This window comes from Heloderma suspectum, chromosome 3 (assembly GCF_057233095.1).
Source record: "Heloderma suspectum isolate Gila_16-S chromosome 3, 16-S_ref, whole genome shotgun sequence".
NCBI lineage: Eukaryota > Metazoa > Chordata > Lepidosauria > Squamata > Helodermatidae > Heloderma > Heloderma suspectum.
The window spans coordinates 90,894,183-90,921,819 of record NC_139460.1 but is presented as its reverse complement, the minus strand read 5'-3'; the positions used below and the strand labels follow the sequence as shown (position 1 = coordinate 90,921,819).

Below are 27,637 nucleotides of genomic sequence, written 5' to 3'. Positions count from 1 at the left end.
ATGTTCTGTCTGATGAGAGAAGAATTTCAATCTGCTCTTCTGACACAAGGGCAAATCATGCATTATTCCTGGGCCCAATTCCTCCCTCCTAACCCTTTTCATTGAAGGAAACCAGCAGGAGCAGGAGTCTAGTCTTGAGGAGACAGCCAGCTCTTCACTTCCTCATGCACATGCCATACCTCCCACCCCACATATGACCTTAATGACCCAGACTAACAGATAGATGTTACCCCAGGCAATGCCAAGATGAAATTCAAGACCCAGGGACAGTATTTCTGTGAACTGCCCAGACAGCTTTGGCTATTGGGCAATATAGAAATGTGGTTAATTAAGGGCAAGGGGTCCTCAAAGAACTTAACTTTCTGCCTTATGGCTACCTCCTCCCTCTTGCTTTCAGTCCATAAACTGTATTTCGTATTTAAGAAGAAAAACAAACTCATTTCAAAAGTGTGTGAGGGTCTACAGTTTTTGGATGGCCTTCTTTCAATTCCTCGTCACCAGGCCCCGCCTGCCAAGCATCCTCTTTGCCCTGGCCACACAGGTGCCAAACGGTTCCCAGCCTTCCTCCCAAGTTTGGAACTGGGGAGGGGATGATTCATGCATACCTTTCCAGGTACCTCAAAATTGGGAGGAAGGCTGGCTGGCTTGCTTGTCATGCTCACCAGTCATGCTCACCATGGCAAACTGATTTATTAAAGCCTGATAGTGTGTGAAACCCATGGCATTATAGGAGTTGTAGTTTACCTTTTTGCTTCTAGTCTCTTCTATGAGCCAGAAAGCAAGAGAAGAACCTGTAATTCCTTCTTCTTATCTTACTTATTTCTTGGAAACATGCAATTCCTTCGTAATATGCAGCATACACACTGTATTTTGACATAACCCAGTGAGCTTATGCCCTGCTTCTTAACTGTGGCATGGTTGGAGTCTGTCACTGTGTGTGTTGATCAGAGGGTGGAAGGAGAGAGGTGGTCTTGTCTTTTGGCAGCCCTGACCTCTTCACTTCCTCACTATAAGTTTGGATTCTTAATCTTTTGATAATGACAAATGCATTCTTAAATACATATATACATGGCATTTTGATCAATATGAGCCGTACTCTAGGCCTCAACCCATACATAGATAATAATCCATTAGAACAAGCAAGATTGTATTATAGAAAAGAGACACTATACATATTACCAACAATGAACAACACTGCAAAGCAAAAAGCACTTATTTTGTGAATGGTTGCCAACAAAGCAATTAGGTTTTAGCCCAAAGACCTTCATGTTTGGAGACGGGCAGCATGCCTGCACTTTTTAAATACACTGGAACAAAATAAAATTTAGCAGTAAGTAAACTTTTATTTACAGTTCCTCAACAAAGAAGCCTCCACTCATTATGGAAACAGATACATTTAGTGCAGTCCTCTGATTATGAACTGAATAACTTTTGGCCTGATGCTGCTATTAAAAGCTGTCCCTTTAAGGAACAAACCGTCCCAGAAGGCAAATTTCATGAACCATAAGCTTACCAAGGATGTTTGTATAATTGCACCCACAACGGCATTGAAGACGTTTTCTGGCAAGCGCAGGAGAGTGGTGCCGCTGTCTACAATGGCTTTATCTGCATTGTACTAAACAGGGAAAGAGGAACAAAACCAAACAAACACACTGTAGCAACCAATTGCACAGGGCAGTCAATAACAATTGCCAGAATAGATGCTCTGTGTCATGTCAGCTCCTCTTCCCACAACCCGCTATGGGCCAATGATGTTTCTGAAGTGCTTCGAGCTCGAGTGGTGTCAGGATTCCCCCAGCACAGCAGCCCAAACAGAAGCTTAATGGTAAGGCCAGCCCTGACCCCATCCCCAACCAGCCCCATTAGCATTCATTGTTCATCATTTATTATCATAAACCTCATACTTCAGTGGACTGTGTGAATCTGGAAGAAAGGACTAGGAAAGCTATTGTCTACTATGATTAATTTAAGGTGCAGTTCTATGCATGTTTAGTCAGAAAAAAGTCCCACAACTCCTAGCATTCCCCTGCCAGCATGCATAAGATTATGCCCTTAGTTTTATAGTGAAACAAAAGTCATCTGAACAACCAGCTAGAGCAGGGATGGCCTGACTTCAAGCTTGGAAAATCTACTTTGTTTACTAAAACCTGAAAGTCCACCAAAAATAATGGCTATGGGAGATGGGGTCATGAGGAAGCAACTGCCCACTGCACCCCCATGAGCTACAGACTAAGATGACTGCTATATACACAAGTGCACATCCACATCTGAATTACTACAGATCAAGGACACCTAAACTCTTAACAGCTCTAAAAATTACCAGAAGAGCTGTGCAAAAACCCACTCAGCAGCAACAAATTAGTAGTCCCATTTTACAGATGAAGAGGTTGGGAGGGAAGCAGTTAGAACAAGGCCAGCACTAAAACTATGGCAAAGATGATTAGCCATTTTTTTTAGGGAACAGTTGAGTTGTGTGCCCTTTTACAGCGGGAGGATACTGAGGCTCAGAAGTAAAGCAACGTATCAATAGATCATGCAAGTGTGCACAGAACTGAGCCTATGTATGAGTACTTTCCCAGCCTTGCCATGTCAGTAAAAAACAACCCAGACTGGCAGTCTGCACACATGTATACTACGGGGCAGGGCTAGTTGCCATGCACTACATCAGGGCCCTGCTCCCCCTGCACACATTGGGAGAATGTCAAGGCATTCTTCTGTATAGGGATACTGTGGTTAGGCTAATCCTATGCTGGAAAATGTGCAACTGGCAAACTCTTGGCCACTGCTGCCCCCTGGACAACCAAGAGCAGTGTCAGGCCTGAGAGCTCACCCTGAGCTGCAGACCTGAGTCTTCAGGGGGAATGCAACCCCATCCAACACAGTATGTCCTCTTATTCCAGGACACATTCCCAACCAGCAACATTTCCATCTTGTCCAGATTAAGGTTTGGTGGTACAGGGGGAGATAAAAGCTTGAAACTGTAAACCAAGAACCTGTCACACAGTAACAATTGACAAAGTAACTATGCTTACAACTAGGTTAAAATCACGGAAACAGCCTTAATTGCCTGTATGGTCGCTCCTATGTCGGGAGAAAGACAGGGGAGTGCGACCTTATTGATTCTCCTTGATCTCTCGCTGGCTTTTGATACCACCAACCATCCTTCTGGGACACCTGTCCGAGTTGGGAGTGGGAATTACTGTACTGCAGTGGCTTCACTTCTGCTTGGAGGGTCGGCTCCAGAAGGTGGTGCTTGGTGAAAATTGGCCCTGTGGATTCTCCAGTATGGGGTTCCACAGGGGTCAGTTTTGTTCCCCATGCTGTTCAACATCTACATGAAACCACTGAGTGCGGTCATCCAGAGTTTTGGACTGCATTGTCAGCAGTATGCTGATGACACACAGCTCTCCTTCTCATCCTCATCAGGTGAGACTGGATCTGCTAGATTGGTGCCTGGCTGTGACAATGGACTGGAAGAGGGCTAATAAACTGAAACTAAATCCAGACAAGACTGAGATGCTGTTAGTGGGTGGTTCTTCTGACTGGATGGAGGGTGCTCACCCTGTTCTGGATGGGGTTTCACTCCCCCTGAAGGAGCAGGTTCATAGCTTGGGGGTTCACCTAGAACCATCTCTGTCACTTGACGCACAGGTGGCTTCAGTGGCACAGAATGCCTTCTACCAACTTTGGTTGGTGGCCTAGCTATGCCCCTATTTGGACAAAGATAACCTGGCTTCTGTTGTCTATGCTCTGGTAATCTCCAAGCTAGATTACTGCAATGCACTTTATGTGGGGCTGCCTTTGAAAAGGGTTCAGAAGCTACAGCTCATGCAAAATGCAGCCACCAGATTGATAATGGGGACCAGAAGGTTCGAACCTATAAGACCAACTCTGGCCCACTTATAGTGGCCGCCTGTATGTTTCCGAGCCCAATTCAAGGTGATGGTTTTAACCGGTAAAGCCTTTGAGACCGCAATACCTGATGGAGTGCTTCTCCTGATACGAACCTACCTGTGCACCATGCTCAACATCTAAGATCATCCTTCAGGTGCCTACTGTGAAGGAGGCTCGGAAAACAGCAACTAGGGAGAAGGCTTTCTCAGTGCTGGCCCCCCAATTATGGAACGATCTCCCTGATGAGACCTGCCGGGCACTAACACTGCTGTCTTTTTGGCACCAGGTCAAGAATTTTCTCTTTTCCCAGACATGTGATGAGTTTTAATTGATCCTGCATTCATTTTATGGTTTGGCTGATTGTTCAAAGTTTTTTTTAGATATATGTTGTCTCTGTGTATACTGTCTGTTGTACATTTTTTATGTTTTTAAATTTTGCATATTGTATTTTTAATGTTTTTAATCTTTGTAAACTGCCCAGAGAGCTTCGGCTATGGGGTGGTATAGAAATGTAATAAAATACAACAAGTACAACAACAACTATCAGGTGCCTTATCTACTACTAACACTGTATTTCTCCTTCAATTGTTGACTGTGGTATTTGTTCTTGAGCAACTTCTTTTCATTCCAAAGGACTTGCACTGGAGATGTTCCTGCTGAGTAGTACCCTATTACTAACTGTGCACAATCTGTAAACCTGTCAAACAAGTTTCGAGATTATAAAATAGAACAAACGTAACGTGTGATATATTCTGCACTGCGTTTGTTTCATTTTATAAAACCAAAATATGTTTGGCAGGTTTACAGCCTGCACACAAAGTTAGCAATAGTGAGAACGACTTAGTGGGAACATCTCCAATGCAAGTCCATATCCAAATAGCTTGGGGGGCATTCAGTTAGAGTTCAGATATGAAGGAGCAGTGATTTAAGGGTGAATTAGATAAGTCAATGTCAGTAGTTTCAATTAACTAATGTCAGTAGTTTCAATTAACTGAGTTATACCCCCTATTCTACTCTGAAGTAAATCCCTTGATTTCAAATAGGATGTACTTTAAAGTATGTTTAGGACTGTACAATAGTCCTATTTATCACCAATGTATTAATGTTTTAGACCAGTTTTGTTAAATTTTTGCTTACACCATTACCAAAAGATTAAATGAAGGCATATTAAATGATGATTTCTTGTTATAAATACCTCTTTACAGTCCAAATTAAGAATCTGGCCTCCAACCTCCAATTTGAGTATTTCAACCTGATAATACCATTCTTTCTTAATAGGTGTATACCAGATTTCTCCTTTGTATAGGCTTGGTTCAATTCCACCCAGGACCTGAAAAGAAACATAGGTCACAAGTCTCACTTTATTATACCACAAAGTCAAAACACAGCAGTTTAAGTTATACAGCATGCATGTACTTAAAAATAATAATAATAAGAGTCATTAATGTAGAAAGTAGGTCTGGTCTGATTTTTCAGGGCAATTAGTCAATTACAGCAGTTTGTAAAAAACAAGAACTGCAGTTAATCAGGTACAACTAGCCTTGTGAACAGACTCCTTTGGTATTCTAGCATTTGCTTGAGCAAGGAATATGGAGCTCAGAAAAAGAAAATTTGGTCACACCACTGCAACCTGAAATGGTATAACATTGGTAGTCCTGAAGAAGTGTGCACTTTTTGACTTTTTAACCCCATGGCTGAAGAACACTGGCTAATTGGGAGAACAGAACAATAACATTATCAGTTTCAGAAATCGCTAGTTAAAAGTAATAAATCCAGAGAGATCAGAGCATTCCCTGTGTCACAAAAAGTTATTAAAATAACAGAGATGGTTTCTTTGTTTCTAAATTGTTACAGATTATTTTTAAATGTTGTGAGAAATGGTCATCTTCATTTATTTAAGCTGCTACAATATACAATTGTAGTTAATCAACTAAGTTAATCAACTAAGGGCATAATCCTATGGTTCCTGTGAGGGTATCCCAGGGGTTACAGGATTTTGCTGATCTCCCTTTCTGTGGGAGGCTCCTCCCACCTCCCACTGGTGCGCCAAAGGCAGAGAGGGAAAGGGAGCATTTGGGGAAGGGGGCAGTCGGGCAAAGCTTTGGATCCGGTGGCTCCCATTTCCATACTGGAAATGAGGGAACAAAGTACACCAGCCCTGGAACTAGTGTGCTCATTTTTCCTCCAGTTGTCCTGCATCTTCCACTCTGTTGCTGTGAGCCCAGCAGGGCCTTGGATCTGCAGTGCCTCCACTTCTCCCTCTCCTATAGGAGTGCCCTAGATTCAAAACAATAAGCTGCTCTACTGAATAAAGGTGCAGTTCAAACCTAAGCATGTTGACTCAGAAGGAAGTCCCACTGAGTTCAGTGGGGCTTGGTCCCAAGTAGGAGTGCATAGCAGTACTGTCTTTGTCATGCAGATAAGAAGCTAATGGTTTGAGTTCCTCCTTTCCTCCTCTTGATGTCTACCCACCAGGATACTCACTCCACCACTTTTGTAGTGCAATTCAGATGCTTGTTGAAGCCATTTAAAACCAACTCTGGGAACTGGGACACCACCACTCCCCCCCCCCCCACACACACATACACAACATGAATGGAGGAACACAATGTTTCATTACTGGAACCTTAATATGGTGAAGAATGAGATATTTATAAGTTTCTTCAATTTAATGGTCTGTATGGAAAATTTAGCAAGATGCTAAAGGCATGTTGTTTGGTTTCCCATGGATATGGTAATGAAAAAATCAAATACAATAAGAAAAAAGCTATTAATATTTTCTCTTTCAGGTTGACAGATACCCACAAGACTACCTCCATTGGTACCAGTTGCAGAAAAAGGTAAACTGGCTCCACACATCTGCAAGGAAAAAATGTTGGGGATCTTTGCTTGATTCACAAGTGAATCAAAAAATGTCTCCATGGAACTTGAAGGCTGCAATAAAAAACAAAAACTACAGTTGTGCACAAATTCAGACAGTCTCCCATGACAATTTTCAGTGTTTACACCTTCCATATAGAACCCATGCAGATCACTTTGCTGGACAAAAGTAATTTTAACAACTAAACGATATGTTTAAAAATTAATGAATTATTGATACAGGGTTATTAAAGTAAATTAAAACTTTAATAGTTCATCTCTAGATTTCAGGCAGATGTTATGCCACACCAAATAATATTTTCTCTGATCTTCTCCTACATGTTTTGGGAAGTGAGAGAGTGCTTTACCTCCTCACCTGTCTTGGGTGCCAACCTCACTTCTAACACCACCAGCTATTCTGGTTGGGGCACAATATTCCAAAGATGCTTGCATATGTACAATTCAATTCAGGTACGCCTATTTCACATGTTCATTTTCCAAGCTAAAAAATCTGGGAATTTATTACGTATTCTGAATCGACATACACTGGTGGTATTCGAGGTGGGCAGGCATGACAGATGGATGGGGAGGTAAGGGACTCTTCCACTCCCCACCACTTCTGGGGGAGGATCAGAGATTGTATAGCCTAATGTGGTCCAAAGCTCCGTAACATCCATTTAGAAGTTATCCAAGACAGATCTGCTTATGTACTATACCAAAAAATCTAGCCTTTATAGAAAATAAAACATAAAATAAAAACTTGCAATCCCACAACCTGCTCCCTACTCCTAGGCCTTGGGTAGTGCTTAGGGAACATTGTGTCTGCACCAATGCAGAGTACTGGGCAGCCCATCTATTTCCAAATTTTCCATTAACACCTTTTCATAATAGTTTTAGAATATATGTTTACTTCAGCTTCCTTTTAGCTATGCACTTTGACTATAATGCTTTGTAAACACGACTGAAGATGCAACTCTAACTCCCCAAGCCTCAATTATATAGAACGCTGAAGTATGCCCAACTAGGGCACCAGTAAGGGCTGGATACAAGAAGACAAGTTGTTTTTGGCCGATGAGCCTGATCTCGTCTGATCTTGTAAGCTAAGCAAGGTCAGCCCTGGTTAGTACTTGGATGGGAGACTGCCTGGGAATCAGGCTTCCTGCACTGAGCAGGCGGTTGGACTTGATGGTCTTGTATGCCCCTTCCAACTCTATGATTCTATCTCAACAGAATTACTGAGTTATTCCAATATATGGAGTCACTGTTGGGAAGAAGCTATCAGGGTTTCATCTGTCTTCAGTAGTCTGCCTTGATTCTCAACTCAAATATAGGAGCTGGTAGGAAGACAGTCAACATTACCTTGGCCAAGGCATCATAGGCAAGCCCAAGGATCCCATGCCATTTAATGCCTTGTAAAAAGAAATTCTCAGACTGAAAGATGGTTGCAATGTTGATAGTATAACTGCCGTTGATTCCTTTAGGCATTGTAATAACATCTGTGCCAAGGGTTCCAGTCCAGCTTCCTTGGGTATATTTAACAGTGACCTCAATGCCCAGTGACTTATATGTGTTTGATCTAAGAAAGGAAAGAAAAAGGCAGTAAAGACTTTTTTTTAAAAAAAAACAAGACTGTACATTCTCCATGTAAGCAACTCAAATTCTGCACCAAGAAAAGCCAAATTCTGTGACCTGTCTAAATTATGTAAATTCAGCAAAATGTTACCTTTCCCTCATTAATATCATACAACGATTTTCAAAATGTCACATCAGCCAGACTAACTGCTCCCCCCACCCCCCGACCATGTTGCAACTTTTCACTTAAATGTAGCAAGAACTTTGCTACAGGACTAACATGTGCTGAAGCTTCCAATCATGAGCTTGTGACCAAAAAAAGATGCTTACTTCAGATTTTATTTGTTTTTTAAATTTATTCTTACATTGCTATACTGCCCAACTGCTGAAGCTCTCTGGGCAGTTCACAAAAACTAAAACCTCAAACTACCAAGTAAAAACAGTCTGAAATATAAAAGCTTAATACTACGGTATAAGAATACAACCCGAATAAAACCTAGCAGCAATGCAGAAACTTAAAATACAGTTACAGATTTAAAACAGGAAAGTTTTAGACTATAATGCTAAAATGCAGGGAAAATGAAGAGATCTGAAAGAGTGCCTGAAGAGAGTACAGATATGGGTGCCATGTGCTTTTTCCTAAAAGCTGTCTCTGCAGGCAAGTGGCATGCATGACCAGCACTTCCTACATGCAGTTAAACATCACCTAGATATTCTTTCACAATTTAGGCTGTCCAACCACTAGATGTAAGGGCTGTTAGGTCTATTAGATGTAAGGTCTAGTTCTAAGGTCTATTAGGGTACAATCCTATGCATATTTACACAGGAAAAAGGTTTTACAACTCCCAGCATTCTCCTGCCACCATGGCTGGCTAGGGAATGCTTGGAGTTGTAGGACCTTTCTGTCTAAACATGGATAGGATTGCACCCTTGCACCCTTAGAGACTAAATCACTCCAGCTATAGGATAAATTTTCTTTAATGCTACTTGCATTAGTAAAGAACATAGTATTACTGCAATTTTACCTTACCTTAATGGTGTTTTGCTCAAATGTATTTCAGTATTTTGACAAAAATTAAGCCTTCCTCTCAACATTCTTTACTGGAATTTCAGTTGCATCAGCAGTATATACCCTGAGCTTTGGGAGTCCCTGACAAAAAGCAGGTTTTCCAGGGAATGTTCAACTTTCAACTTGCTAAAATCCATTGACATATTCATTCATTATTACAATAGTCATTTTATTATCTGCCTGCATCTATGCATACATTTGTTTGTTACATACAATCATCCAGTTTCTAAAGGCTGGTTTATATATTACAACATGTTACTCTAATAATATGCCATGCTACTCCAATAAAATTTGGGTGCAGGAACACTGCAAGCTGGACCAAAGGCACACTTCCTTCTCATGCAGATGCTGCTTGGCCAGAAGGGACATTAATGCTGGGCTGGGGGGAACCATTTCCCAACATACACATATGTTACTGGGGTGTGTAGGAAAAACTACACAGGAATACAGCCTCCATAATAGGGAGGTTCAACCCTCCACAGTGTTCAACTGCCTGTAAAGCGAGGTCTCCATCAACCTTTTCCCCCCTGACAAATAGCTCCTGGGAAGGGAGTGGGGGCAGGGAGAACCAAGACTCTTACTTTTCTGTGTTGAAGTATGCACTCAGATCTGGATTTGATGCACCAGCAACTGCAAAATTGCTGCTCCCAGTGTCAACTAGAATATTTAGCTGTAGAAAAGAACAAGGTACTTATTTCTCATGTCATGTACAGGAAAAAAATACATTTTTAGCTTGTGTACCTATCCAAATAATGAATTCAAAATTATTATTTTTTCAACATATTTGTTGGACTACTTTTTTTTTTTTTTTTTGCTAATGGAAGTATTTTCAAATCTCTGAAATCTTAAGGCAATCATAACAATATAAGAGCTCCTGTGCTGGATCTGACCAAGGGTCTATCGAGTCCTGCATTCTGTTCATACAATAGCCAACCAGCTCCCTGTGGGACACCTACAAGTAGGACAGGAGTGTAATAGCAGCACCCCACCCCCTGCTCATTTCCCCCAGCAACAGGTATTGAGTGGCATACTGCCTCTGATACAGAGGGAGATGTAGCCAACATAACCAGTAGCCTTATCTTCCATGAATTTGTCTAATCCCTTTTTAAAGACATCCAGATTGGTGGCCCTCACTACATTTTGTAGTAGCGAATTCTATAGTTTAAATGTGCACTGTGTAAATAAGTGCTTCCTCCTATCTGTACAGAATATCCCACGAATAAGCTTCATGGGATGACCCTGGGTTCCAGTATTATGAGACGGAGAAAAATGTCTCCCTATCCACTTTCTCTCCACACCATGCATAATTTTGTACACCTCTATCAAGTCTTAATGCCCATCGTTCCAGTTTGGAGAGAAATTCTGGAGCTCTACACCCTTTTTGTTTTAACCACCCTAACTAATTTGGTGTCATCATCAAACTTTCCACCTCATTGCTCACTCCTACTTCCAGAGCCTTTATGAACAAGTTAAAAAGCACTAATCTCAATACAAATCCCTGTGGTATTCCACTGTTTACATCCCTCCATTCTGAGAATTCATTTTAAACCTAAATTAACTATTGCGAATTCCCGCAGGTCTATAAACTGATGCCAGGGACCCACTGTGACTCTACATTTTCTCATTTTTTTTGCCTTTTGCAAAAAAGCAGGAAAGAATGAAGAAGCCATAAGTTCGTATTGGGAAATTAACCATGCAATCCTACGCATATTTACTTAGAAGAAAGCCCAACTGAGTTCAATAGCACTTACTCCCAATTAAGTGTGTATAGCAGGGGTGTGGAACTTTCTTTAAGTCAAGGCCTATATCCCCTCAGTGGCAGTCTCTCAGGAGCCACATACCAGGGGTAGGGAGAGCTACAGTGGGCAGTGGGTGGGGCCATCCACGTTTTATCTGCCACCTCTTGTTCTCTCTCTCTCTCTGACACTTTCTTGTCTCTTTTCTCCTTTTATCTTTCCTGCCGCCATAGAAATACTTCCCCATGTGTTAGTCTTAGAAAAACAGGTCCCATTTATGTGAATGGCACCTTTCCCCCGCTAAACCTAATTCTCATGCAGAGAATGGGGTTGAGGAAGGCAGGCCACAGGCCAGATCAAAGGTGAAGCAGGCCACATCTGGCCCAGAGGCCAGAGGTTTCCGACTCCTGGTGTATAAGATTGCAGGCTTATTCTTGCCTGGAGTAGCAACAATATAACAAATTTAAGATAGAGGTACAGAAGTGCAGGAGTAACAAAGTGTAGGGAAATAAGGATGAAAGTTGAAGGAATTAGTAGACTTGGAATAACAGATTTTTATTTAATCTAAAAAAAAAAATATTTTAAGAGCATCCTAAACAATGCCAATATATTGCTGTTTTGATTACCTCTGCAGACCATCTTTCAATTTATTTTTATTGAAGTGGTCATCCTGTAAGCTATTCATATTAGTACAATTTTAAGATCAGGAGAGCAGATATGCTGAGTTACTGCTTGATTTTCAGTGTGCAGCTGTCTGACAGATACATACTATATATTTCCTTCCTTTGTTTGAATATTTGTTACTGTATTAGTATTTTATACGCAGGAGCATTGCTAGACCAAAATCGTGATGCAGATGATCCCCCCACCCCGCCCCTTCATCATTGTTCATCAGGAAAAAAATATTTCACTGAATAAGTCACTACCATTTTTAAGAGTCATCTTGACAACTAAAATTAATCAAAATAAATGCTGGGTACATGAATAGGACTAAACACGCAAGGAGATTAGAGAAAAGTCTTTAGTAGATGGTTTGGAACTATAATTTACTAGTAGTATAGAAGGACTCCTAACAAAAGGCATGCACAAAGAATTTACTTATTTATTTTGGGGTTCCTCTGCCCTTTTAGAGAGGTATGGATATTTCAAAGAGAAAATAAGGCTACAATGATTCTCACTTGTCAACTGCAATAGTTCTAAAAACAAAGTCTGTTTTTTTTTTTGTTTTTTTTTTAAGTTATCAGCCCCACATTACTTGTGTGGGGCTGCTATTTGGTGTCACTAGAATACAACAACATGCAACTTCTAATTGAAACAATGTTTCAGTTAAAATTACCAGTACCACAAAGGATGTCATTGAGCTACAACCCCACAAAAATACCAAGATATACTTTTTTAAAAGAGCATTTGACTGCCTGTCTTAGTGAGTGGTACAGTATTTACCATGTTTAGCTCTCCAAGGAAATACTGTTCTCCACAGAACACAAATTCCATACAGTAAATAGAATATCAAAGCTGCCCACTGTAGAATCCACATAACTAATTGCTATTCAGACTAACATTCCATATCTATATGAATCTGGAATAACCAGAAATAAGCAACTGAGGCAAACAGTGATCTATTGTAGTCCATACAATGGCACTAGTTAAATATATGGTGGGGACTGGAAATGAGCAATAGCTTGTTGTTGTTTTTAAAGATTTAAGGCTTTACTTAGTTCCTTACATACTCCTCATAAAGGAGATCATCAAGATTGATAGTTATTTCTGCTTCTCCTTTGATTTTTACCAAAACTGAGGAAACATAATACCTTATGCTAAATTGGACCATTGGTCCATCTAACTTAGTATTGCCTACAAGGGCTTTCTGCAACCTTTGGATATGTTGGACTATAAATACTATCATCCCCAGTTAGGACTGCCCTGGCTGGGGATGACAGAGGTTGTAGTCCGAACACATATGGAGGACACCAGGTTGGAGACAGCTGGTCTACACTGACTGGCAGGGGCTGTCCAGAGTTTCAGACGGGAGTCTTTCCCAGCCCTACTTGAAGATTGCCAGAGATTGAACTTGGAGCCTTCTAAATGGCAACCATACACTCTACCACTGGACTACCGTCCCTCCATCCTGGTTTGCTGGGGGAAAAGAAGAAGAAACGGATGATATATTGTTAACATTCCAGACCAGTCTCAATTACTTGGTATCTGGAATAACATTATCAAAGCTTCTTACTGATAAGTATTAAGAGTGAATTCACAAGCTCTGAGGAAGCCAAAAATGGCAGCAAAGCTGTACAAAAATACAGAATGCAACACTCTCATCAGAGGTATTCCGTAAATCCGGAAGAGGCTGTAACACACACACACACACAGAGGTTTAGGAGGGCCGCTGATGTGCTTTGGAAAAGAGAAACTGAAAGTGTATTTTCATTCAGTTTAAGATGTCCATGAAGTAGAAAAAGATGCTGCTACCCTTTTGATTCAAACCTGTAAGAAGTCTATGAAATGTACATTCATTAGGACACATGTGAAATGTCATGTGCAAATGAAATTGAATAGTGAACACTATTATTAAAGCAAGCCAAACAAAATTAAGGAAAGGTCTTGTGTGACTGCATATACTTTTTTGCAGCATGAAGGTTAGAGACTATATTTTTCACAGCTCATTTATTTTAAAAAAAGCCATTCTACAAGCTTACTTTTAGATTGTTTTAAAAACATTTTTTCAATATGTCTAGAAATCACCAAGAAAAATCACATTTAGTTACCAGAAGAGCAGAAATTCCTACAGTGGTACTTTAACAGTTGTAGATGATAAATGAACACATTAAAATATATTGTTTAAAACACATACTCTTATTTCATTTTAAACTATTTCAGCAAATTAATACATGATTTTAACACAATACACTGTTTCGCATGTGCCCACATTAATCATTACAAGAGTTGCCAGTTTGACCTGAACTATTATATGTACCCATCAGACTTCTAAAAAAAAAGTTTCCTTTAAAAAAAGAAACTAGTTTCACTGTCTTTATACAGATATTAAGCCGCTTCAGCAATAACACTGGCACTAAGGCACTTCCTTCCATCACAGTGATCATATTCTGAATGTGGTCAGAGATGAATGATTTAAACCAGGGGTAGAGAACCTCACCCCTCTGAGAATTCCAATCTGGCCCTTCAGGGGTCCCCAGTAACCACACCCCCATCCCCACCCCCATTTTCCCCCAACCAACGATCACTGGGTGATTTCTTGGCATTTGTGCAGTTTTTCTCCCATTCTAAAAGGTTGAAATGCCTCTCCCATTTTAAACCTATGGTTGATCTATGTTAAAAGCTGATGAGGGTGTAACAGAATAAAGAGGCAATCCTTTTGTCAAAAGGGCCAATAAACAATCTGCTTGATTGCTCTGCTACATAATCACCTTCCGTAAAAAAAAAAAAAAAATGTTGGCTGGATGCGTAACGATATTTTCTTAAGGAGTGATCAGATACCACCCTCACAACAACTAGTTTCTTTCTTCAACAAATCCAACGCCCATCTGCGTTTCTGACTATCCCTGTATTATTTATACATTATCAAGGAGCATTATCAATGACTCACTTAACCAAAGATGCCAACCACCCTTATCATATGAAAACATCAATCCATCAGCCTCCTCCAACAGTTTCTCACTCTGTCATAAGCAGCACAGCCAATTTCTGATTTACAGTGACCAAACTAATTTTGAAATATCTATTAAGATGTAGTCTTATTGGGTTGGATCCAGACTTATGTCAATGGAGTAGATCTACTGAAATCAATGGGACTTAAGTTAGTCACACTTAGCGTAGCCATGACTAAGTCTGCATCTAACCCATAAAAAAATAAAAACAAGGGAAAAACAGATGGCGCATAATTCATCCACCCAATATTGGAAAAGGAAAAAAAAACATAATTTGTAATGATTTTTGTTTAAAGATGCATACTTTTACCATGAAAAAGAAAGAAAAAAGGATACAAAATCCATTTACCATGGATTCATATAAGAGCAGTTTCTACTGTGAGGTTACATTACACAGTCTGTGAAGAAACCGAGGAAAAAGTTTAACTGTTATGTTCTGTTTCAATGAATGAAGGACTGAATGGGTTAACAGTAGAAGAAAAATGTATGCCTTTTACTCTGTGCTTGTGCCTGATGGAGTGTTGGGGAGTGGCAGTTACTGTTACTACTGAGGGGGAAATGAAGCCAGGTTTCTGTTTTTATATACGGGAAGGTAGAATCAAAACCGGCACAGTCTGATTGGAGAATAACTGAACATTCTAAAGATGCCCATTGGTCCTGAGTTTAAATAGAGGTGGTGTGACAAAATGTTGGCCACACCAAAGCTGATTGGCTGGAGGGTCCTGACTGGAGCAAATATAAGGAGATGTTGAGAGTCTGTCAAGAGGAGTCTGTCAGGAGAGCTTGCCTGGGCGGTTTTGCCTGGGGAAGAGTTGTCAGGAGGTGTCTTCGTGAGAGACTGGGGAATTTGAGGAAGACATCAGCCAGAAAGAAAAGCAGCTGTAAGACCAGAAGGCCAGGCTGAGAGCACATGGGGCAGAAGCTGGAGAAAGTCTGCAAGTGGGGAGAGGAAGTCTCCTAGAGCAGCCTTGGGGAAACTGAAGCCTGGGGGTCAACTGGTGGTAGTGCTCTGAAGACAACAGCAGCTACTGGACCAAACAGAAGACTTAAGGGGAAGCCTGGTGAACAGCCTTGAAGGTTCCAGGAGGAAGTCAAACCCTACCAGAGAGAAGACTGCCTTTCCAGCTCTCATTGTTAGGCCTGTGAGTTAACTGAGGTGGAACTTTATACAGGAATTGGCTTATGTTTGGTTAGGTTAGGAACTGGGGCCTTTAAAACCTGATTGGTGGTAAAAGTAACCATACAGAAACCCTGTTTTAAAGCAGCAACAGCAATCTTAATAAGCTTTGTTTTAGTTGTTTTAAATAAAATACTATACATCTTTGTGTACTTTCCTGGTATTTCTGATTTGTTTGGTCTCTTGCCTAATGACCAGCTACCTTAGGGGAAAAGGTGAATATTAAATAAAGGTGTGTAGTTAATGGTGGAAGCAGAATTGAAAGGAGGCACTGCCCAGTAGTGCAGGGTGATCCTCCACATTTGGTGTAGCCGTGGGATTGCCCTAGAGTAGAGGGTCCCACCCTAAGACCAGGTTGTCCACTCAGCCCCGTTGTTGAGCCTTGCCATGGGGTGGATGGGAGCAACTGACACAATGTATGATTTCCTGTGTGTGTTCTTGTCAACTGTAAAAATATTACCCACTCGGCGTGGAAAGACGCTAGGTTAAATAGCCCAATGATCTGAGGTAATTTCATATTTTCATGTGTGTCTCTCACACGCAATCTTGTCCTCCATTTTTACATTGCTGAGTCCTTCTCATGTCACCTATAGACCTTGTATCAGAATGCTAGATTATATGTAATGTTGTGAATAAATTACTTTTTTATCTTAGCAAAAATTCCTGACTCTGAAAGCCAATGATTAAAAAAAAACCCTAACCTATAAAAACCCTGACCTGTAAAGGCACTATATACTATGACATGATGGAATGTGCCACCATAAGCAGAATTTTGTTGTTGTTGTTCAGTCGTGTCCGACTCTTCATGACCCCATGGACCATAGCACGCCAGGCCTTCCTGTCCTCCACTCTCTCCCAGAGTGTGCTCAAGTCCATATTCATTGCATCGGTGATGCTATCTAGCCATCTCATCCTCTGCCGTCCCCTTCTCCTTTTGCCTTCAATCTTTCCCAGCATCAGGGTCTTTTCCAGGGAGTTTTCACTTTGCATTAGGTGGTCAAAATATTTGAGCTTCAGCTTCTGTATCTGTCCTTCCAATGAGCACTCAGGGTTGGTTTCCTTTAGGATTGACTGATTTGACCTCCTTGCAGTCCAGGGGACTCGTAAGAGTCTTCTCCAGCACCACAGTTCGAAAGCACAAAAGCAGAATGCAGGTCTGCCAAGCAATGTGCAATGGAGCCTTGGGAGGTGTGGAAGAGGGATAGACTATACTGCACAAGTGTATCAGGGCAAAGCGCTAGTGTCAGGGGTATTTCTGAGCACAGGGAGTAGGATAGCAGTTCAGATTCTGAAGGAGAACCATCAGACATGGGGGAGGTGTTTTCCCAGGCTAGCCCAGATATGAGTAGGCCTGCTTCTCAGGTTACAAACATACAGATGGCTGAGCTTGAGGGTCCCTCCTCACCACCACCCCTGTGAGAGGCAGCGAACACGAGGTTGACCTAATAGATGCCAGATGCAGATGCAGAGCAAAGACAGAGAAGGCAGGGGTGGAACTTAGACCATCTACCCAATTGGCCTTGCATGAGAAGCTGCACTTAGAGGCCTCACGAGAAGAGAGGGGCCTCCCCCCGCTTAAGTTAGGCTAGCGAGACCGCCTCCCTCTTCAAACAGTGGGCAACTCTCATAAATTCCATTTGGATCCCTTGAAAGCATTCCTTGTAGATGGAGAGTTTCTCTGAGAATTTGCATCTGTATGACCCTGTGAAGCAATGGATTAAAAGCTGTAGACTGAAGCCTCTTGTCTGTGTATGTTTGGGCACTGAAGTGAAGTGTGGGCTAAGGGAATCATGACAGCTAGGGTGGTACACCTTTAAAACTCCACACAACAACTCAGTGGTATGTATGGCAGTGGCAACCATTCCTAGTAGAGGGGCATGGCCAACCTAAGGTGCTGTACACTAGCTACATCTGTAGTACAATTGCCAGTGTGGTGTAGTGGTTAGAGTGTTGGACTGGGACTGGGAAAATCCAGGTTCCAGTCCCTACTTGTCCATGAAGCTCACTGGGTGACTTTGGGCCAGTCACTGACTCTCGGCCTAGCCTACCTCACAGGGTTGTTATGGGTATAAAATGGAGAGGAGGAGCATGTAAATCACCTTGGGTGAACAGCCTTGCAAGAGGAAAAAAGTGGGATATAAATGTAATAAATAAATCAGCCCTGTTAAATCAGACCCAAACTCAGTTTGTTCCCTGCAGTGGCCAGCCAAATGTTGCTAGGTTGGGCATGAAGGCAAGAGCTGTCATCCACTGTTGCCCCCCACTGCTGCCACTGGTATTCTGTGGAATCCTGCTGACCTCAACATGGAGGTTTAATTTAGCCAATAGCTGTTGTGTGACTAATAGCTTTTGATGGAGCTGTCCTTCATGACTTTGCTAATCTCCTTTTCAAGCCATCTAAGCCTGGGGCTACCATCAGCCCATCTTATGGCAGTGAATTCCATAAATTAATTAACCTCTGTGTGAAAAGGTATTTTGTCTGTAACATAAGGAAATGTCAGTCATACTCCTGTACAATATGTCTCCCAAATGCTTATTTTCTGGTGGTTGGAGCGGAGGGCTCTTAAGATTCTATAGTTAATAATCAGCCACCAGAAACCATCCTAATGCAGGGATTTTTGCAAAGGGGAAAAAAGCTGGTTAATAGGTGGGAAAATTAGAAGCCAATTTGAAGACTGCCTCATTTAACACAACAATCTCTAATTACATCATCAACCCATCTGGAAGAAGTGCTTGCAACCATAACAGACGACTGATAAAGCACTCTAACTGCTATAATGTGTGCAGTTTCCCCAAAGTTACTGCATGTTATTACTGGCATTGAGATTGTAAATATGATTCTTTCTACACTTCACAGTACTCGTGTTGGCTTTGGGGGAAAACAGAGAATTAGTGAGCATAATTTTGTTTATTATATGAAATCCAAGTACAAGTAACATTGACAACCAGCCTCATTTTTAAGAATCAGAACACACACACTCACACTATAGATAAAAGGAAAAAATCTAAATTTATTTAGTTTTGATCTTCCAGTTTCTTTCAAGATAATCAAAGTCTAAAAGGGTAGGACAGATTCTGTAGAAGCAAGCCCAATGTAGATTCAAAACATATGTGGGAGAGGGGGGAAATTTTCCTATGATTTTCATTGCACAGCTCCCCACGCAAGTGATTGTGTGTATGTTTGGGGGCTGTAACCACACCAACCAGACAACGTGGAAATTATGCCTAAGAGAATCAAAGAACATATTAAAATGGTAGCACAGTAAATTTTATTTATTTAGAACTTTTATATAGTGCCCTTCATAGTATATCTCCCAGGGTGGTTTACAATACAAATTTTAAAACCAAGAAGTACGCATGCAAAAAGCACTTAAACTCATGGAGGGAGCAATCCTATGGCAGCTAGTCAGCGGCTAGATGGCCATAGGATATGTGGGTTTCTGGGAACTCACCTCAGAGCCCGCGTTCCGAGGTTGGTTCCCAGAGAACCAACCATTTCCCCCTTCTGTACTGCCTTGCAGGCAGTGCGGAAAGACCCCGCACTCTGCCCTCAAAAGAGGAGCATGGAGCGGCCAAAACGGGGTGTTCTGGGGGGGTTCCGGGGCGGGGAAGACTGAAATGCTGGTACGACACATCCTATGTGTCATCTGGCAGCCTCCTCCCCAGCTCCACCTTCCCGCAGCTTGACAGCCAAAATCGGCTGTCTAGCCACAAATGCAAGGCAGGAGAAGCGCAGAGGGAATGATCCTTTCCGTGCTTCTCGTGCCCTGCATTGGATAGGTGGTTGTCACTGAGTTCGGAGGCGGTCTTCGTTCTCCATAGAATTGTGCCCTTAAAATGATGGAGTGGGCCACATAACAATACCTACAAGTGTTTTAAATACATATATGGGATAGCTTAGAAGCTTAGAAGAACAAGAAATCTTATAGGTGCCAGGCGTGCTGTTTTGGGGAGGAATTTCCTTAACTGGGGTGCCATAGCTGAAAAAAACCTTCTCTATGGTCACCATGGACCATATATTTCATGGTGAAGGGGGACCCAGAGACAGCTGAAGAACTTAACATCTGGATATATTGATGTAGGAATATATATATGCCTCACATCATATAAAGCCCTGGCTGAATTAAAAACACACGTTAGTATACTCTTGAAATATTGCCGTGTCAGGGCCAAAATTCACATTACCTTTTTTTTAAAATGCAGTCACTGAGGGAGGAGTGCTAATTTAAGTAAGGAATAGTGTGCAGCATTTAACCCTTTACACTCACACCATTGTCCTGATCTAAATGTCCTGCCCCCCCCCACACACACACAAACTCTTTGCTCCATGCATCGAGGGATCTGCATGGAGGTACCCAGTCAGAATATTTATGATAAACTGCCCTGTGTCTCATTTTATGGGATTTACACCGTGATCCTAAAAACACATCTATGTGCACTGATTTGAGAAGCAACGAAAGGAAACCCAAGTACTAACCAATGTTGCCTTCATTGGCACATGATGGCTTTACCTGCCATTTGCTTTCCCACTTCCTCTAATGCACCCAGGGATATCTCCAAGTAAAATAATTTGTTGAGCTAACCTTTATGAAGCCATCACGATCACAGTCACTTCAAGCCATTAGAGATTCAACCCAGAATGGATCAGTAGTAATGTAACTACAGGATTGTTTTTTCCACTTATAGTACCAGATGAGAGTCTGTCTATGGAGCAAGGCTTGCTTGGGTCTCATTATGATTTCTTATGCTCTGCTACTTCTACCCACGTTTACCTACAAGAAATATTTACTTTCCTTTAAGAGCTGCACTTAACACACTGCATTGCTCATCTGATATACAGAGAGACAGGCGTTAATAATAGGTTATATGACATTTGCAGCATGATCTTAATCCTGTATGTCCAGCAGTAACTGCCACTGATTTCAATAAGAGCTATTTCTAGGAAAGTATGTTTAGGATTTGACCCCCAGGGCCAAAACAGATAAGTTGCGGGAAGTCTGTGACCAAATCTCCTGGTCTTTTCCATTTTTACCTAAAAGCAGCTGCGGGGAAGAGGGCTCTGAAATGAATCAGAGCAGTGATGGTGGGGCGGGGGTGAAATCCCTTCATGTTGTTTCTCTCATCTAAGTGACCCCACCACAGCTATTAGGCCTGAAGTTATAAATGCATGTTGTTTTCTGCTGCAGGGGCTAATAGCAGCTGGGAGACGGGATTTAGAGCAGGGAAATGGCTGGGAGGAGGACTAAGACCTCCTCCCCCAGCACTGGTATTCAGATTTAATGCAGAGCCTTTGACAGCTCTTCTTGGGTTAAAAAGGAAAACTTTGGGAGCAGGAGTCTACAGTTATTAGCTAGCCACCCTGTTAGCCAAACCAAAACTTGTTGCCATGGTACTGCCCATCCTCTTGCACTAACTTTGAGCTGTGCCTCCATGAGAAATCAAGGACAATCCCTTGCTTCCCTCGCCAGCTCCAGGTATGGAGCTGGAGAGAGTAGCAGAGTTTGACCCTGTGCTTCTGAGGCACTCCAGGAGTCTAGGCAATGCAGCAGCCAAAGAAGCCCCAGATGTCATACCCCCAACCCCATGAGGAATCCTCTTTAGATGATAATCTGGAGCTTCCTGAACCAGATGTCCCCAGGGAACAAGCGGCTTCAGGAGACTCTGGGACTGACCAAGAGGAACCTGGGCCTTCAAGAGAGATGGCTTCAGGTCTTTCCCCTAGAGAGGTGGAAAGGCTGCTTCTGAGTTAAAGAGATGCTGAGCCCCCACCCAGCCCCTGAGAACATCAGCGCCTAAAGGTGCAGGCTAGGACCATGGCCAGGTGAAGGAGTACTTGCTTGGAGAAAAGACTCAAGAGTAAATGCCTCCTTATGAGCAAGGCCCTCCTCATGAGGAGGACTTCTGCTCCAGGACCTGTGATGATCTGCAGCTGAGCCCTGCTTGTGGCTCTAGAAACTCAGGCTACATAAGCCTTCGGTTCCAGTTTAGCCATTACTGGAACAACACATGTCTTAAGCACTGTGTACCCCAGCTGCTTTGCTCAGGACTCCCCCACTCCAGCTGCGAAGCCGGAAAGAGTGGCTGGGCTTGCCAACATCTGGCATCAGCTGTGAGAATGGAAAACAAGATCCCTATTATGATTTAAAGATAAAGAAATAATTGCTGCTGCTTTTGAGCTCTTCTCCATCCCTCCTAGCAAGATGGGTTGGCTCTCTTCAAATTATTGGTGCATCACTTTTCCTTTGTGCACAATTGTATTTTCTGCTGTTAATGGTTCACTGGTGCTCCAATGTGTTTTATGCTGCTCTTTTAGTCTTTAGATTGGGGGGGGGGATTAAATTCATTGTGGTTTTAGTAATATTGATTATGGTGCTGATTAGTGTACTGTATCATCTAAAACAATTTTTGTGAGCTGCTTTGCGAAGACTTTTATTCTTGAAAAGTGGCACACAGCCCTTCAATAAAATATATTAAAAAAAATTATGGGTTGTGAACTACCCAGAGAGCTTTGGCTATTGGACAGTAAGGAAATGTAATAAATAAATGAATTTAAAATGGTAGAGCACTCATGCCCCCGTGGAAGAAAAACTCAGAATACTCTCAGCATTGGGAGGTTTCCTCACTGCCTAATCATTATCTTTTGTTGGATCAAGGTTATCGAAAGTGGTCACTATTGCAGAAAATAAGCCTGAGAGTCCTGGTAGAAAAGGGTAGACCCTTGTACAGCATTCAAAGATTGTCACTGAAGTCAGTCTTCAAGGGTGCTTCCAGACAGATGGCCCCTAGCACTACAGATCAAGAGACATTGTGCAAAAAGACCCAGAGACAAAAAGCTCCTTTGAGAGGGGCAATCTTACAAAATGAAAATACTGAAAACAGCTAAGCCAGTTTACAAAGGTGGTAGCAGTCTTTCATAGGCCTTAGAAGATTGCCCCAGTCAAAGGAGCTTTTTGTCTCTGGGTTTAAGAATATGTTCTCTTTTTGCATTTTGTTCAGTTTGAGTGTCTCCCTTTTGCTTTTCCAGCTTTTAGTCATAGAATCATAGAATAGTAGTAAGGTTGGAAAGGGCCTATAAGACCATTGAGTTCAACCCCCTGCTCAATGCAGGAATCCAAGTCAAAGAATCCAACAGATGGCTGTCCAGCCTCATCTTGAATGCCTCCAGCACTACCTCCCTAGGTAATTGGTTCCATTGTCGTATTGCCCTAACAGTCAAGATGTTTTTCCTGATGTTCAGCTGGAATCTGGTTTCCTGTAATTTGAGCCCATTATTCCGTGTCCTGTACTCTGGGATGATTGAGAAGATAACCTGGCCTTCCTCTGTTTGACAACTTTTCAAGTACTTGAAGAGTGCTATCCTATCTTCCCTCAGTCTTCTCAGGGCTAAACATGCCCAGTTCTTTCAGTCTCTCCTCATAGGGCTTTGTTTCCAGTCCCCTGATCATCTTTGTTGCCCTCCTCTGAACCCTCTCCAGTTTGTCTGCATCCTTCTTAAAGTGTGGTGCCCAGAACTGGACACAGTACTCCAGATGAGGCCTAAACAGTGCTGAGTCGAGGGGAACTAGTACTTCCTGGGATTTGGAAGCTGTGCTTCTATTAATGCAGCCCAAAATAGCATTTGCCTTTTTTGCAGCCACATCACGTTGTTGGCTCATATTCAGCTTGTGATCTACAACAATTCCAAGATCTTTCTCACTTGTAGTATTGTTGAGCCAAGTATCCCCCATCTTGTAACTGTGCATTTGGATTCTTTTTCCTAGGTGCAGAACTTGGTATTTCCCCTTGTTAAATTTCATTCTGTTGTTTTCTGCCCAGCACTCCAGCCTATCAAGATCACTTTGAATTTTGTTTCTGTCTTCCAGGGTATTAGCTATCCCTCCCGATTTTGTGTCATCTGCAAATTTGATAAGCATTCCCTGCACCTCCTCATCCAAGGCATTAATAAAAATGTTGAAGAGCACCGGGCCCAGGAATGAGCCGTGCGGTACCCCGCTCATTACCTCTCCCCAGTTTGAGAAGGTCCCATTGATAAGCACTCTTTGAGTCTGATTCTGTAGCCAACTGTGGATCCATCTGATAGTTGTTTCATCTAGCCCACATTGAGCTAGTTTGCTCATCAGGAGGTCATGGGGCACCTTGTCAAAAGCTTTGCTGAGGTCGAGGTATATTATGTCCACAGCATTCCCACAGACCACAATGGAGGTTACCTGATCAAAGAACAAGATCAGATTTGTCTTGCAGGATTTGTTCTGGATAAATCCATGTTGGCTTCGAGTAATCACTGCATTGTTTTCAGGGTGCTTACAGACTGATTTCTTTATAATCTGCTCCAGTTCAAATACTTTGAACATCTCTTCTGAGGTAGTTCAAAGAGAACCTGCATGTTTAGTCTCAGACATAACTTTGCCTTCTTTAATTTCATAAACTTCTTCCCAATGTTCTCATTTTCAGTGATGACCTCTAGCATAATTATGCCCACATCTATTCTCAATTGTTTAAAAACTGCTGTTTCTTACACCGGAATTAATCCTATTTATGGGGCTTACAGAAACAAACCAGAAAGCACACATTCCAAAGGGCTAGGAAGCAACAGTGGACAATTCCAATGCAGCTAGAATGGTATCATAATTGATCAAAGTTGAGAATTACATATGTTAAACGTTTTCCAAAGACTTGCCCAAAAAACCTCTTTAAAAAGCTAAGTAGCTATGGTGCAAGAGGGAATATCAGCAGCTTGCTGAAATCACAGAAAATAGAAGGCCAACATACCTCATCAGTTGTTCACAATGCAGAGGGACCAAGTGCTAGAAAGCCTCTTGGATATGAATTGACCAACTCATTTGCCTTTTATTGTATATTAACTAATGACTGTGGGAAAGTGGAGTGAAGCATGCACAATGTTTATTTAATATTACACAAATGGTTCAAAATAGCCTGGAAACTAAGTTTGACAGGCAGGCACAGAGTAATCCATGCTTGAAAAAATTGTTCCAGTTACACTAGTACAGTGTTAGGTTATATGTTTCCTGTTACTTATTAAAGAAAGGTTTTTGAGTCATTGTGGATGCATCAATGCATTGCAACCATCAAAACCATAAACAAGGTCTAAAGCAACAATGAAATAGAGATAAAATGAAATTTCAAAATGTGTGGAATTATGATATCAAAACCAATTTGAATCATATTTGACATCAAAAGGTGTCTATTTTGATTAAATTAAACATTAGATCTAGGGCGCAGTCCTATCCGGTTGGCAGCCTCCAAACTTGGATGCTGCGAGTATCCAGTGCAGAGCAAGAGGAGAGTGGAAGCAATCGTCACCTCCATGTTCCAGCTGCCCGGAATTGCTGCTAGATGAGCACTTTCACCTGACCAGCAGCAGTGCCTTGGAGGGGGAGGGAAGGAGGTTGGGGTGGCCAAAAGATATGCCATATGGCTTGGTCTCCTCCCCTCCCCTGGGAATGCCCCCTTTTCCCCATTTCTGCACTCCGTTTTCCGAGGTGGAGAGCTGGCCAGTGCAGTTCTCTCCACACCAGCTACAAGGCGGCAGGGGCAATCAAGGGTATTAATAAGTCTTGTGCCACCTTAGACTAATACATTTATTGCGACATAAGTCCTCGAAGATTATTAACTGTAACTATAAATACATAAACTACAAATATATGGTGAAAAGTGAATAGGAGGAATGGTTTACCTCTATGTGTAATGGGGTACTTGCTGAGGTATTCCGCATGTTCATAACAAAGTAGAAAGATTTACTGTCCCTAGAGAGAGTAAACTGACGTTTGGACATAAGTAGATAAAGAATTTATGATGAACTAGCATCTAGGGCATATTGCATCATACACTAGATCACAACTCAAGTTGTTTCCTCCAAGTCTTTATTTAGGTCATGCTAAAACTGTCTTGTTGGCAGCCAGGTCCCACTAGTTACTGACCTTTGAAACTCACTTCCAGTGGATGTACAGAAGGCAAAGGAATGCAGTGGGGGGGAAAGGCCAGAGAATACCTTTTATTGGTACCTTTTTATTTACAATCATGCATTATTTTAGAAGTATGGACCACTATTACTTCCATGTAACAGAGGGAGAACAGGGACCAAGATAGTGACTACCCACATAGTAATTCCATAGCTGAATAGCAATTTGATGTCCAGCTTGATTCAAGATTCCATCCACTAAACCGTGATAGCTCTCAAGCAAGACACTGGGTTACAGGGCCCACTGGTTTGACAAGCTTATTCAAATTTTATTTTTTTAAACTACAGCTAAGGGCTGATTTTCATGACCCCCTCCAGCATGATAGCTGGTGGGCACACTGATTTCCAAATATAGGTGCCATGCAATAGGCTGATAACATGGGCAAACCTCTGCATTTACTAATTTTGGACATGCCTCTAGTAGCTCTCCAAATTCCAGTCAAAACAATCAAAGTCAATCACAGAGTTGGAATGTACCCTGGAGATCATCTAGTCTAACCCCTTGCTCAATGGAGGCTGTGCGATGCACTACAGAATCCCTGACAGATTGTTGTCCAGCCTCTGCTTAAATACCTCTGGTGAAGGAAACCCACCACCTGCCAAGGCAGTTTGTTCCACTGGCAGACAGCTCTCACTGTTAGGTCATTTCTCCTAATATTTAGCCTGCAATTTCTACCTGTTGGTTCCAGTCCTGCCCTTTGGAGCAACAGAGAACAAGTTGGCTCCATCTTCTGCATGAAAACCTTTCAGATATTTCAAGACCACTATTATGTCTCCTCTTAATCTTCTTTTCTCCAGGGCTAAACATATAAAACTCTTTCAATATTTCTCATAGGACTTGGTTTCCAGATCCATCACCATCCTGGTCGCTCTTCTCTGGACAAAGCTCCAGTATGTAAATGTCCTTAAAATGTGGCATCCAGAACTGGACACAGTACTCAAAATGTAACGTGACAATACAGAATAGAGTGGAATTGTTACTTCCTGTGACCTGAACACTACATCTGTTCATGCAGCCTAAGTTTGCATTAGGGCGCAATCCTATGCATGTTTAGACAGAAAAAAAGTCCTACAACTCCCAGCATGCCCCCGCCAGCATTGCATGTGCTGTCTGCTTTCACAGCACAACCTTGGCACACAGAATTCTGGGTTAGAACTCAGCCCATGCAACAACAGTGGTTTAAAATGTCACAAAGCTAACCAAAGTATCTTTTATTACTAAAAGATAATATGGTGCAAGAGTGAATAATTTTGGATGTTTAGGTTTTAAAAGTGACACAGAAATTATAGCTTGATTGTGTGTGTGTGTGTGTGTGTGTGTGTGTGTGTGTGTGAAGGCTCATAAAAACTCTACACACCACAAAAAAAACAAGGGGGAGAACAGGGGAGAGAAAAGGAAATGGGAACATGAACTAACAACTCTTGGAGACTGAAAGGCTGTTGAAACGATAGCCATGATTTCAAAATGCTATTAGGTAGAAGGATATGCTATCTTTAGTACACTTTCAAGGAAACTGATTGTGTTAAGGCATGCTGTTTCACACATACACACACTAGGTTTCAGTGAAAGAAAACTCAACAGAGCAGTTATATTCTCAAGATTCTTCTGCATACCTACAGTTTCCATATCTGAATTATATCAGAAGTAAAACTTCACGTTAATATTATATATGTGATCTGTCA

At 41.8% G+C, this 27,637-nt stretch overlaps 1 protein-coding gene across 1 annotated transcript in view; it reads right to left on the bottom strand.

Moving 5' to 3' along the window:
• The window catches only part of BACE2 (beta-secretase 2), a 58,747-nt gene that overhangs the window by 10,324 nt on the left and 20,786 nt on the right, over positions 1-27,637 (bottom strand). Inside the window, exons 3-7 of the mRNA XM_084843780.1 lie at positions 9,976-10,064; positions 8,113-8,329; positions 6,700-6,828; positions 5,090-5,224; positions 1,514-1,615 (exon numbers count right to left, since the gene is read on the bottom strand). Coding sequence (XP_084699906.1) covers positions 1,514-1,615; positions 5,090-5,224; positions 6,700-6,828; positions 8,113-8,329; positions 9,976-10,064 — 672 coding nt within the window. The remainder of the gene's footprint in view (positions 1-1,513; positions 1,616-5,089; positions 5,225-6,699; positions 6,829-8,112; positions 8,330-9,975; positions 10,065-27,637) is intronic.